The sequence below is a fragment of the Paramormyrops kingsleyae genome, chromosome 18, assembly GCF_048594095.1.
Source record: "Paramormyrops kingsleyae isolate MSU_618 chromosome 18, PKINGS_0.4, whole genome shotgun sequence".
In the NCBI taxonomy this organism is placed as follows: domain Eukaryota; kingdom Metazoa; phylum Chordata; class Actinopteri; order Osteoglossiformes; family Mormyridae; genus Paramormyrops; species Paramormyrops kingsleyae.
Window position 1 is genome coordinate 20,627,900 of NC_132814.1, and position 12,587 is coordinate 20,640,486.

A 12,587-nucleotide genomic window follows, 5' to 3' on the forward strand; every position below is an offset into this window, starting at 1 on the left:
TTGGAGCCCGGGAGGAAACTCGCGCGGCACTGCGCGCATGCGCACTGTACAGGCACGGAGGAAACGTGAGACTCGATCCCGCAACCTTGGAGGCATGAGGTCATCGTGTCGCGCTCTGGAACTGTAACAACAGTAGGCTATAAAAACACCGTGTATATAAACATTTAACGGATATCTAACGAGAGTTAAAGGGCGCTGCTAGAGATTTTGGATCCCATAGAGCACATCATATAATTGGGTCCCCAATTCAGACCAATACAATTAAGTTTGTAAGAGCCTCGCTCACTCAGCGGCGCTTGCAACCGTCCCAACTCCCCCCTTACACTTTACTCCATTCAGGTCGAATGATTTGAAAGCAGTGGAATAATCATAAATACTGTTCTTACATAACACCACAGGGAAAGCTGCAATGTAGGACACGGGACGTCTCAGACGTATTGGCCAACCACAGTCCGTGCTCTGTCTCCCCCTTCTGGACGCTCCGTAATACGGAAGAGGATGAGGGCCACCATGAAAATATTATTTGAATTCTGACTTTAATGTCAGAATTCTGGCTTTTTTTTCTCAGAATTCGGACTTCAATGTCAGAATTCTGACTTTAATCTAAACTCTGTGCATATGTGATACACTGATACTGACAGTGATACTGTGTGTATGCGATAGTGGTACAGACACTGATACTGACACTGATACTGATACTGACAGTGATACTGTGCGTATGTGATACAGACACTGATACTGACACTGTGCGTATGTGATACAGATACAGACACTGATACTGACAGTGATACGGTGTGTATGTGATACAGACACTGATACTGATACTGTGTGTATGTGATACAGACACTGATACTGACACTGATACTGTGCGTATGTGATACAGATACAGACACTGATACTGACAGTGATACAGTGTGTATGTGATACTGATACTGACGGTGATACTGTGTGTATGTGATACAGACACTGATATTGACACTGATACTGTGTGTATGTGATACAGACACTGATACTGTGTGTATGTGATACTGATACTGACAGTGATACTGTGTGTATGTGATACAGACACTGATACTGATACTGTGTGTATGTGATACAGACACTGATACTGACACTGATACTGTGCGTATGTGATACAGATACAGACACTGATACTGACAGTGATACAGTGTGTATGTGATACTGATACTGACGGTGATACTGTGTGTATGTGATACAGACACTGATATTGACACTGATACTGTGTGTATGTGATACAGACACTGATACTGTGTGTATGTGATACTGATACTGACAGTGATACTGTGTGTATGTGATACAGACACTGATACTGACACTGATACTGTGTGTATGTGATACAGACACTGATACTGACACTGTGTGTATGTGATACAAACGAAGGGCTTGTTTTCCACACATGACGGTCATCCTATATCATATCATATCATTATAATTTAGGGGCGTTTGCAAGACGGATGGCAAAGTGTGTGGACGGCATCTTAATGTACTGGATGCTATGATGATGTTATAGGATTTCTTCCGGAGCAGCAGGCGCTTTGCTTTGCTCCAGACGGCTTTAAATAAGCCTTAAAGACGCGAAATCGCGATATGCCCTTTAGCGCAGGTCGGAAGGCGGGACCCGGGCATGACGGACCGTATCTCAGCCACACGGATCGGCCGTCGTCACGGTGCGGGGTGACGGAAGCGGGGAGACCGCCGCCGCTGGGAGGAAATACATTTTCACATTTAAGGAGTCGGCGCTCCCTCGGTACGCCCCTCTACGGGTGATCATCATTCTAAAAAGCGCTGAAGTGGTCCGAGTAGCCCGGCTTTGGCACCATGGTCTGCGGCGGCTTCACCTGCTCCAGAAACGCGCTCTGCTCTCTCAACGTGGTTTATATAGTGAGTCCATGCTGCCGCGACACGTGCCGACGCCTGTGCAAGACCGCCCGGTAAACGGTACCAATGCCCGGTGCCGAAGTTCTTTGCTGCCTTAAACGCGCGGTTTATATTATTATTATTATTATTAATGTCGCTTGATTTGTTGTATTGATTTACAGTTTGCAAATATTACATTAACACGGCTGGTGCCATAACAGGCAGCTATAGCGATGTACTCGGACTTTTAATTCTTAGAAATCTTTGTATAAACGTTGGCAAAAAAACAAGTGGTACGTAATAGGGTTAGTGCAGCGCATTGTTTAGTCAGCTGCCCCGAGTCCGCATTTAGCGAACAAACACAGGCTGCATGGTTCTCGCTTAATAGAGAGAGTTGGGTTGTGCGTCATGTCGCCTCCTAGACAGTGCATCCCAGTTCACGGGCCGCGTTTACACAGTAAGGTCGTGTTCTGGCCCATTTGCGCCCAGCTGCGTGATTCTGATTATAAACCTTGAGCACACGGGCTGCCCTGGGGGCATCTGTCTGGCTCCTCAGTGTGTGCTGTTAACTCTGTCTGTCCGCCTCCTGCAGAAGGTGGGCCTTGTGCTTATCAGCGTGGCCGCCTGGGGAAAGGGCTTTGGCATCGTGTCCAGCATCCACATCATCGGCGGCGTGATCGCCGTGGGCGTCTTCCTGCTCCTCATCGCCATCGTCGGCCTCGTTGGAGCGCTCAAACACCACCAAGTTCTGCTGTTCTTTGTATCCTTTTGGATTTGGGGCAGTTTATAGTGTGTAAATGCACAACAAACCATATGACCGAGGAGAGGCAGGCCGTGGTGGAGGAGTAGAGTTAAAACAGCCCTTGAGGTCAAAGGTCAGATGACTAGCACCTCCCCCTAATGTTTAGCTGTTCCAGTTCTGGTTAAGTCACTCGCGCTCAGTCTGACGGCAGCGCCGGTTTGCTCCTCTTTGCTGGTTGTCCACGGCGTCTCCTGTCACACCTTTCCCTCCCTTCCTCTTGGTCTCCTTGACTTCCTCCTTCCTCCAGTACATGGTCATCCTCTTTTTCGTGTTCCTCTTCCAGCTGGGTGTGTCCTGCTCCTGTTTGGCTATGAACCGTGAGCAGCAGGTGAGTGACCCTCCCCCACTCCCCCCCCCCCCCCCTTCCACCCGCCATTTCCAGCTGACCCCTTCCTGTCTGCCTCGCGCTTCCTCCTCAACAGGAGAAGCTGCTCAACTCCTCCTGGGAAATGATGAGCAGCATGACCCGGGAGGACCTGGAACACCAGCTGGACTGCTGTGGCCTTCTGAACACCTCGCTCAGCCAGCCTGAGTTTGACAGTGACTACCAGCACTGCACTGCAGTGAGAGTCGCCGTCATTTCGACGCTCTGCTCCAGTGCCCTTTCCGTTTGTCACTAGAGCCGCACTCAATAAGTCACTTTGGGGGGCATACAGCTAGCAGTTAGCTTTAACGAAGTCATAGCTAGCTAGTTGGTTATTTGTATAAATTTGGTATCCTAACGTTAAATAAACGTGTTGGACTTCAAAGTGCAAAAACTGCCGCCACTCCTCCGTCTTTTTTTACCTTGTTTATCCACGATGTCAGCTGATCTGTCCCTTTCTTCACCGCGACTTCAGTACTCATCGCTTCCATGATTTACCGAAACGGTGCCGTACAGTGTGCTGCGTGCGATAAGGATATCCCGAATTCGTACTGATTACTAAATTGTAGGCGTCATAAAATGGCTCATTAATGTTTTAGGCATACTACTGATCTGCTTAAATCGTGGGTGTAAGTGAACGTCCATATAGTACCAAAAAGCTGGCATCCGGACAAATTTTTACGGCTGTCATCTAAAGCCCTGCTGACTAACGCACATGGGCGAACGTCATAATGTGATCTGGTGCAGCCCTATTATAGGCTGTTCTGAAATCAGACATCCCCCCCCCCCCATGTTTGCCAGCCCTGCAAACTCAGGAGCCGCTGCCATCCGTGTGGGGACCTGATGCTCCAGCATGCCACGGAGGCCCTGAAGATCCTGGGTGGCATCGGCCTCTTCTTCAGCTTCACGGAGGTGAGCTCTGCCCTGTTCGTGCCGCCCTGGGCCCGCCAGCTGAGCGTGAGCCCTCCTCGTGAAACGTCACTGGGGGAGATCACCAAATAGCTTTACCGTCGTACTGTGGCAGACGCTACATAATGCTTAAGTATCGGTTCCTGAGTGTCCTCTGCTTCCTGAGATCAGACAGTGCATCTGAAAGCCCTGATCTCATTCTCATTCATTCCTGAATCTGTGGTTCCCCGAACCTCTTATTGGTGACGCGTTGGCCTCTCTCTGTCTCCCCCTCCTGGTGGTGATACATGACTTCTTTTCCCTTCCAGATCTTGGGGGTGTGGTTGGCAGCTCGCTACAGGAATCAGAAGGACCCCACAGCAAACCCAAGTGCTTTTCTGTAGGCCCCCAGCCATTCGTGTGCTTTCAGATCAGAGAACACGCGCAGCCCCAAACCCAGCAATGCCGTTACCTTTCTCACCTCCCGTCCTTTGAAAACCACTGACTGCACTAATGGGGCATCTGCCCATCCTGCTCTCATGCTCGATGAGCAGGACCAGAGAAGCTCGCCCTAGCCAGGCTATTATGACCACCTACTAGGGCATCCTCCATGTGCGTGACTCTCTGTGACTCGCTCTCTGTGACTCGCTCTGTCTTGTAAAGCCCCATGCTCTTTGTCTGTCATTTTCTGGTAGAGCTTGCGGGAGATGTGGGGGCCCTGATTAATGTGGCCTTCATGCACGTCAGTATGGTGGCTACCAAAACCTGCCAGTCTGATTTGGCTGCATTGGTCAGGTGACCCTGATTCTAGAGCAGCAGATTAACAGCATATCAATTGACTCTAGATAGTCAGCCTGGTAAACCAGCAGCTCTGCCTTTTTTTATTTATTGTTTGTTTATTTTTTTTTAATTAATTTGACCTTTGCACATGTCTGCCACTGGAGGGCGCTGTGGCGTTATCCCATCGCTGCTGATCATGCACTGAATTTTCCAGCAGGAACAAGAACTCTTTTACTCTCTTTTTCTGTGACCTCTTGATTCCTCCCAGTTCACAAATATCTTCAATGTTTGGCTTAGTTACAGTTGAGTTTGGTGTATTTGTGTTTAAGCTGTTTAACCGATGCCCTAGTTATGCACAGTAGCCTGCGCCTTGGCGATCGCCCCTGCTCCTCCACACCGCCTGCAGGAGCAAGCACTAAAGGTCCTCCTCCAGGCCTCCTCTGGTCCTCCTCCAGGCCTCCTCTGTCTTCAGTGGGAGCCAGCAGCTGGACTTGGGTCCAGTCCTGGCTTTTTTGAATTTGTCCTCTCTCTTCCCCAACCCCCCGCCCCCGCCCCCCCCCCCGAGGAGAAGACCTCACCCTGTGCTGTCAGCCGAGCCCCTTTGATGTTGTGTGAGGTGCTGAATCACGGGGCTGGATATCATTCTTCATGTGGTCACACTAAGGCTGAAAGCAGGGAGCAGAATTAAGTGCAACTATGAACTGAACCAGGTGCAAGAGACTTTGGTGTGTGTGTGTGTGTGTGTGTGTGTGTGTGTGTGTGTGTGTGTGTGTGTGTGTGTGTGTGTGTGTGTGTGTGTGTGTGTGTGTGTACGTAACTTTTCGTTTCTCCAACTCTCCTTGCAGTGTTGGTGTTTGTCTTATTTTTTGTGCTAGTTTCCTTTTCAGATGATCTGGCTGGCGATTTCGATAATGTCTTGTTCCCTGAAAAGCTGTGCTATTTACTGTGTCTGTGAAAAGCGTTTTTGTTTTTGTTGGGGGAGCCTGAGGACGACCTCGACCTCCTTGAGGTGATACCTGGGGGAATCGGCTCTGATGTCAAGGGCCTTGAGTGACTTGTGCTCCAGCCTGGGGCCCTTTCTGCCTTCCTCAGTGTTTTGGCTCCTCATTCCTGTTTAGGATATTTTTCTCTCTCACTAACACTTTACTGTAACCCCCCCCCCCCCCCGCAAGTTGCATTTTGAAAATGGTTTTTCCAAATAAAGACTGCCTATGTTTTTGTGGACATTCAGTGTCAGGCAGAGGTCTTCAAACTGCTATTTAATGTGTCACAAATCATTCACCATGGGGTGTTTCCACTATGTTAAGGATGCAGTTCCAGTCCCCCTCTCACGGCTATAGGTCTGCATGCATGCCGACTCGTTACTTACGGTCTGTCGCCGGAGGTATTTCCCTTGGGATACTAGAGGAGCAACACCGTCGTACGCATGCATCCTCCTCAAACAGGAAGTGACTTTCAGACTGGGCCGAAAGGCCTCGTAACGCTTAGCCGACCGACGCAGAAATGCCACTGTCACAGCACCTCACCGAGAGTGTCAGCCCTCATCCCAAAACCCCATCGGCTGGGGAGAGAGCGGCTCTCTGTCTCCTCCTCTCTCAACATGGAAAAGTCCCAAAATGAAAACCGCCAGAACGTTTTTACTTTTCAGATTCCTGTCCCTATTCCCGCCAATGTCGGCATGAACATTGAAGGTAACATGAAGGTTACTTATGTAGATGATTCACTGGTAGGATTTTGTTTTTGGAAATGTGCTCATCGAGTCATGAAGTCCCCTGCAATATCTTTCATGTCGTTATTGAATTTATCGGCTTCTGTTATAATATTCCATCCATCCATCTTTCAACCACTTAACCTGGTCACAGTCAACCCCTATGGGCAGTTTGGAGACACCAGTTACCCTAATGATGTATCAGCTCGGGGGAAACATCTAAACTGCAGACAGAGTAACAGTGGAATCAGGACCCCAACCTCCCAAAACCCTGAAAGTGAGATGATACTGCCACCTACTGTGTCACACTGTAAGATTGAGTTCATTTGCAGAGCTGTCACCTCACCACCTGGGGGCAGCAGAGAGCTGTGTGCCCTTGCTTGCTGTCTTCTGCTCCACAGCATTAGCTCTTATACAGCATCTGATCCAACTGAGAAAGGCTCATTGTTGCTTCAATAGATGATAGAGATCAGAAAAGTGCTTTTAATCTTCATGAACAGCTAGCATATTCTGGTACACGCGCTGTTTAGACAGGATTATCCTCTTTTTGGAGTGACTGCCTTGGGATTATACATGTAGAAGTCACGGTCGAGCTCGTGGAAGCAGAGCAGTAGCTGTCGTCACGTCGTCCTGGAAGCGTGACGGTGCCCAGGTCCCCGAGCGGTTCATGGCGCTGCTCACCGTGCGGCCCTGTCCCCGCCGGCACCTCATCTCATTCACATAACCGCTACGCTCACGGGTGTTGCTGGTCAGATGTAGGGCACCACTGAGAACAGTATCCTCCTGCTTAGGAAGATCACAGTTCATTTTTTGTGTTCGTGTGCTGGTAGCCTTGTGTGCTTCAGCAAACTGTTTCAACAGCAGGCAAAAAAAAAAAATGATTGAAAATAATCTGGAGGCACCAGCTCAGATATCAACACCTTGCTGTCAGCTGGAAATTTTTGAGGGTTTGGACTTTTATTTTGCCAAGTCAGTCAAACTTGAGCACTGTTTTTTTTACACGGTACTTCTTAGAACTGATAAATGGTAGGGCTAAGGTGATCAAAGATGCCATTCTGGGGTGCTTTAAAATTCATTCTTGTGTTGGTCTATAGCAGGGGCGGCCAATCTTATCCGCAAAGGGCCGGTGTGTGTGCAGGTTTTTGGGATAACCTTTAGGTCAGCTGTTCAAACCCAGGTGTGAGGACTCTTCAGCCAATCAGTCCTCTAATTAGTAATCTAATTAGGAAGTTGCAGCGAAAACCCACATACACACTGGCCCTTTGCGGATAAGATTGGCCACCCCTGGTCTATAGCAAGTGTGGCGATACCCTTAGCTTGGTTGCTGAGTAGCACAGCTGGTTTGTGCCCACATTCAGAAGGTTGTGGGATCAAATCCTGCAGAGACAATGGTCAAATTCCCAACCAAGGTCCCAAAACATTCTTCTAATTAGAGGTCCAGAGAGTAAAAATGAAACCCAAGCTTTTGTTTCAGCCAAGCAGTTGAATATTCTGTGACTGTGACTTTATATTCAGCTGGTTGGTCGAAACAAAATCTAGATCTGGACTTCTACTCTCTGCACTGAATTACCAACCTCTGCTTGTACTTCAGAACACTGCCAAGTCATTATTCACGATTAAACATACAGAATATGGATTCAAGTCCTGAATGGGTTTGCAAGGCTCCCAGAATGACATCCAAGCTTCTGTGGGTTAAGATGAGTGTCATCATTGATTGGGGTGAATAAGCACCCCTCCGTGACTGGAACATAAACAGCGACGGCTTTGTCCCCTGGCAGACCTGCTCACTCACTTTCAGGTCTCAGTCTGATGCTCTTGGCATGTCTCCATGACAGTCACCACAACCGACGGGTGACCAGCAGGGCGGCGACACATCTTAGCGATGTGCTCCACCCACTTTCACTGTTACATAACATCCGCAGGGCAATGTGTCTTCACTCCCGAACACCTCCTTTGTCTGCCTATCCCTAAGGAAGCAGTTCTCCAAATGGGACCAGGAAGTCAATCACAGCGCCAAACAGGAAGTGAGCTCAATGGACACGCGAGCAGACGTGAGGTCACCAGCACTTGGTTACCAGAGCTGAGCAAACCACGCTCTGGACTTCGATCGCAATGCTTCAAAAATACCGAGACAACGATCGAAACCAGTAACCTTATAAGGCACCTTGTGCGGCCGGGGTCACGCTGATATGTAGCGATATGCGTCGGTGCATTGGCGACTCTGACGCACCCGAAAGCAAAGCCACGCAGCAGATGGTATAGAAAAGTGTGGGCGGACAGCCTATACACGTCAGACACGGCCAGGGCCTGATCTGCGCGCGTCCAACACCGCGCTGACGTCATGGAAAATTCCCAAGACCGGATCCTGCGTTTCGCCTGCGATTTTCACCATAGCGATCGTGATTTGTGCCTGTGGGCCTTCGACGGGCAGAGCGGCCGGCCCGAGTGTCACCGCGGCGATGCGCGGGAGGCGGTGCTTTAGCGCGGATGCCGTGATGCATGCAGATGGAGACGGCGTGGCTCGCTGGCTGACTGCGGCGTCCAGCGCAATAAAACCCGCAGCCCGGGTTAATGCACTGCAGCTGATGGCGTGAGCAGAGCGCAACCTCGGCATGGTGGGATGGGGGTTTGGCGCATGTAGAGACACCACAGAGAGTTTGGGGAGGGGGGTGGTTATTTCTGCTCACTCCCTGCTCCATTATAGATGAAACCAGAACCAGGGGCTCATGAGTTATATCTCCATCCATCCATCCAAAGTTGCAGGACCTCCAGTCCCTTCACCCTAAAATTGTTCACCTCCAATGCGGCTTCCTCACTGGCCGGAGATGCTGGCCTCACAGCGCAAGTGTCTACTGCCAGCTAATTACCCATCAGCCACCTCCTTCATCACCTGATTGCTGCAGTGATCATTCATGCTTGAATAACAGATGCCAGCAAGTTGTATGTACTGGACACTTTACTGTAAACCGGCCCACGCCTCTGCTGGCCTGGTGCTTTTTCAAGCGGTCACGCAGCTCACCGGACCCGGCTGCACAGTGACTGCATAGATCCTGGGGTCACCTGCACCACGCTGCTTCAGGACGGCCGTCCGCAGGCTGAAGAACAAGTGGCGTGTTTAGTGGCAGGGCGGTGGGGAGAGAGGAGGGGGGGGGGGGAGGTGGGATTACCTAAAAGGAACAAAGCGAACACATGGCAGGAAGCGGCCATCAGGGGGAAGCAGCGTGCTGGGAGCTGTCGCTCACGGCGACCCCCGCGCTCGCTGCAGATGGCGCGGACCAAGGCGGTGCCAGGTGCTCGACGAGAAGCACAGAGCGAGGGCGGTAAAGGCGGGGTCCGGCCAGAGAGCCTCTCCTCGCCGTTTGCAGCCATTCGGCATTATAGCTGTTTAGGAGGTAATTAAAGGTTGTTAGGAGGGCTGTGGAACATAGCGGCGAGATGCTAATGACACGTAAGAAGCTTCGAAGGGTGTCCCATCTCACTGGCAGCTTGGAGTGTCACCAGTAACTCCGAGAAGCTTCACAACGGTAGCTGGTATTGCCTAGAGGGTTCATGTGAACTTACTGAAACATACAGAGCAGAATCTGCCATTATAAAGCCTCTAAAAAAGCATAAAATGCTTCATAGCTTTGGAGTGGTTTGATTTCACTGCGGCAGTGGCAGACATGGGACATGCTGCCCTCTGGTGGTTGCCAGCTGGCACTGCAGCGCAGTCATGCCAGTTAGCGGGACGTTCACAGAGATCCGGCCTGGTGAGTCTCAGCGGAAGCAGAAATGGGCAAAATATAAACATAAACCCTTCAAATCTTGGGAATCGCCGTGGAATCTTTCTGCGTCTTGAGGCCTGTCTCTGCATTAGCGCTGCATGCCGCAGGTCTGACAGCCTGTGACAAACTTCGGAAGGTTCGTCCAGCGAGCTGCCAACAGAGCGTTCTGGAAGCGTGTGCCCAGAGAGCGCCCCGCCTGGCTGGCGTCCTCCCCACACCGCGTGCCCATATGCCCCGTATATTAAGTTGGAGGTGCTGCAGTGCCACGCACCATCTGTCCACCAGCGGATACAGCATGGAGTCACGCTGGCAGGTGGAGCAGCACGGAGCAGCCGCACGGGGGCCCGTTCCCTCCCAAACGCACGGCCACGCAGACATCGCTCGAAGTGCCATAACAACGCCTTGGTTAAGCAGTGGGTTTCATGAAGGAAGACCTCACTGGAAGCACTCAGAGAGGCTTGACAACCATTGGTGGAAACATCCGAAGAGGGTCGACCGTCAGACCCTCAGGAAAGCATCTAAACTTCCTCCTTGCAAAGCCTTTCCCAACCAAATTAAGCTGATTAATTATACCTTCTATAGCAAAGGCACCTCAGGCAACAGAAATATCAGATCCTAGACTGGAAACACTTTACTTGATGGGCCACAAATAATATAGTATTATGTTATTACTTATGTATTAATTAACCACAAACTGTCTTAGTTACATACTGATCTCGTGTTCGTTCATCATGAATGAATGTCCCCACAAGGCGGCCTCACATGTTTTATCCCAAGCAGTTGCTACATTTGTTGCTATATCTGTTAATTCTGTAAACCTTTGTGAACCACTGAAGGAACAAGTCATGAAGTGAAGTGAAATACTGATCTCATGTTTGTTCATTAATGAATTGGGATGCATTTTTATGTCCATGATTTGTGCTTCAGCAGTAACTGAGTTATTACAGTATTACAATTATTACAAATATTTGTGCACCGTCAAGTGTTACCCATAGGCTTGTATGAACACAATCCTGAAATTCTCATTAAATCAGGTTTACTATGTCCTGCATAAATTTTGCTCATATGTCTTGAATAGGATTATGTAATGTCAAAGATGTCACAATCTCAACCTATTTAGTGCGAGCTTTAGTCGTGCATGAAAATAATCAATTCTGCCCAATTCTATATCCTATGCGATCTCCACCAACATCTCTTGGTTTAGGTAGGACCAATCAGGACCTCCACCAAGGAGCCACAGCGACACCAGGATTACACCTGTTACTGACAAGACGGTGGTGGGCATCTTGGTGGGTGGTGGATGTCCCAACGGATGGCAAACATTCTGAAAGGTGCTGAAGTAGATAATAGTCAGGTGGTGTTTCATGTCACCTGTGCCATTGGTATTGCGTAACCATTTTGTGTTTCTGCTTGTTCTCCCTGCATCAGTGCCAGAGTCTTTAGTTCCTCCATGTTCACCACACCGTCTCTCTCGTACCCAAATAAAGTCCCTCTTCCCATCTCCAGTCCCTGTTTTGTTTATCTTCCTGCTGGGAACAAAGGCTTGCAAAGTCTTCTGTTTTTCTGATATTGTTTTGAACAGGGCCGGACAATCTGAGGGGGGGCCAGCTTGAGAGCCAACTTGACTTTGCCTCAAACGGGGGGTGGCGGGGGGGGGGGGGGGCATCAGTGATGATGCTCACTTAGCACGTCACACTGGCTAAGAACAGTACTGGCTACAAGGGGCACGTATCGATTTCAGTGAGGAATTAGCACTGGCTATTACAATTACCCATGTTTTTTCTGCGTGACGAAAGACTCGGAAAGGCATTTAAGCAAACAGTCATGTGATCGACTGGTCATGTGACCATGTGTCATTAAGGAAAGAGGACATTGTGGACAGGAGGTGGAGATGGCTACACAAGGCTTTCAGGAGACCCACAAAGCTGAGAGGATCAGGGACTCCTTTGTAATTACATGCCCACATATAATGTCAAAAAAAGAATTCACACCAGCAGGGATAAATGCACACCCAGCAGCAAAACAAACATGCTGCACTAAAAAAATGTGTGTAGGCCTGTTCACAAAATAGTGAATAACTCATTTTAATAAGTGATTATTCATAACTAGGCCTGATATCATGTGACCACAGATGCAAGATATAAACAGATGAGTCAGAGGAATGTTTGGAAACACCGGGGTGTTTATAGCAGTCATGGCTGACGAGGAGGAAGTCCACTAGCATCCAGTGAAGCAGCCCCATCGCAGCCACAGCCTGCCGCTAATGGGCCCCAGTGCCTCCCTGCACAGGACAGCTGTACGGCGCAGTGAAAGCCGCAGGCTCGCTAATGGCCATTCCCGGGATCTGCACTCCGTCCGGAATGCTGCAGCAGCCCTGCTCAGCAGACCTCATCAGCGACAGAC

General features: G+C 49.6%; 1 protein-coding gene across 3 annotated transcripts; it reads left to right on the top strand.

Annotated features, from left to right (window-relative positions):
- Window positions 1–1,686: 1,686 nt before the first annotated feature.
- On the top strand, window positions 1,687–5,520 carry tspan31 (tetraspanin 31). 3 transcript variants are annotated; one of them, XM_023798808.2, is made up of 6 exons: window positions 1,687–1,902; window positions 2,471–2,638; window positions 2,928–3,008; window positions 3,103–3,243; window positions 3,846–3,956; window positions 4,262–5,520. In XM_023798808.2, exons 1-6 carry the CDS (start codon window positions 1,840–1,842, stop codon window positions 4,334–4,336), a joined length of 639 nt encoding a protein of 212 aa, XP_023654576.2. In that variant the 5' UTR covers window positions 1,687–1,839; the 3' UTR covers window positions 4,337–5,520. The 3 variants fall into 3 exon arrangements, with proteins under 3 accessions (XP_023654576.2, XP_023654579.2, XP_023654578.2); XM_023798811.2 differs by having other exon boundaries at window positions 1,704–1,768; XM_023798810.2 differs by having other exon boundaries at window positions 1,836–1,959.
- Window positions 5,521–12,587: the final 7,067 nt, after the last annotated feature.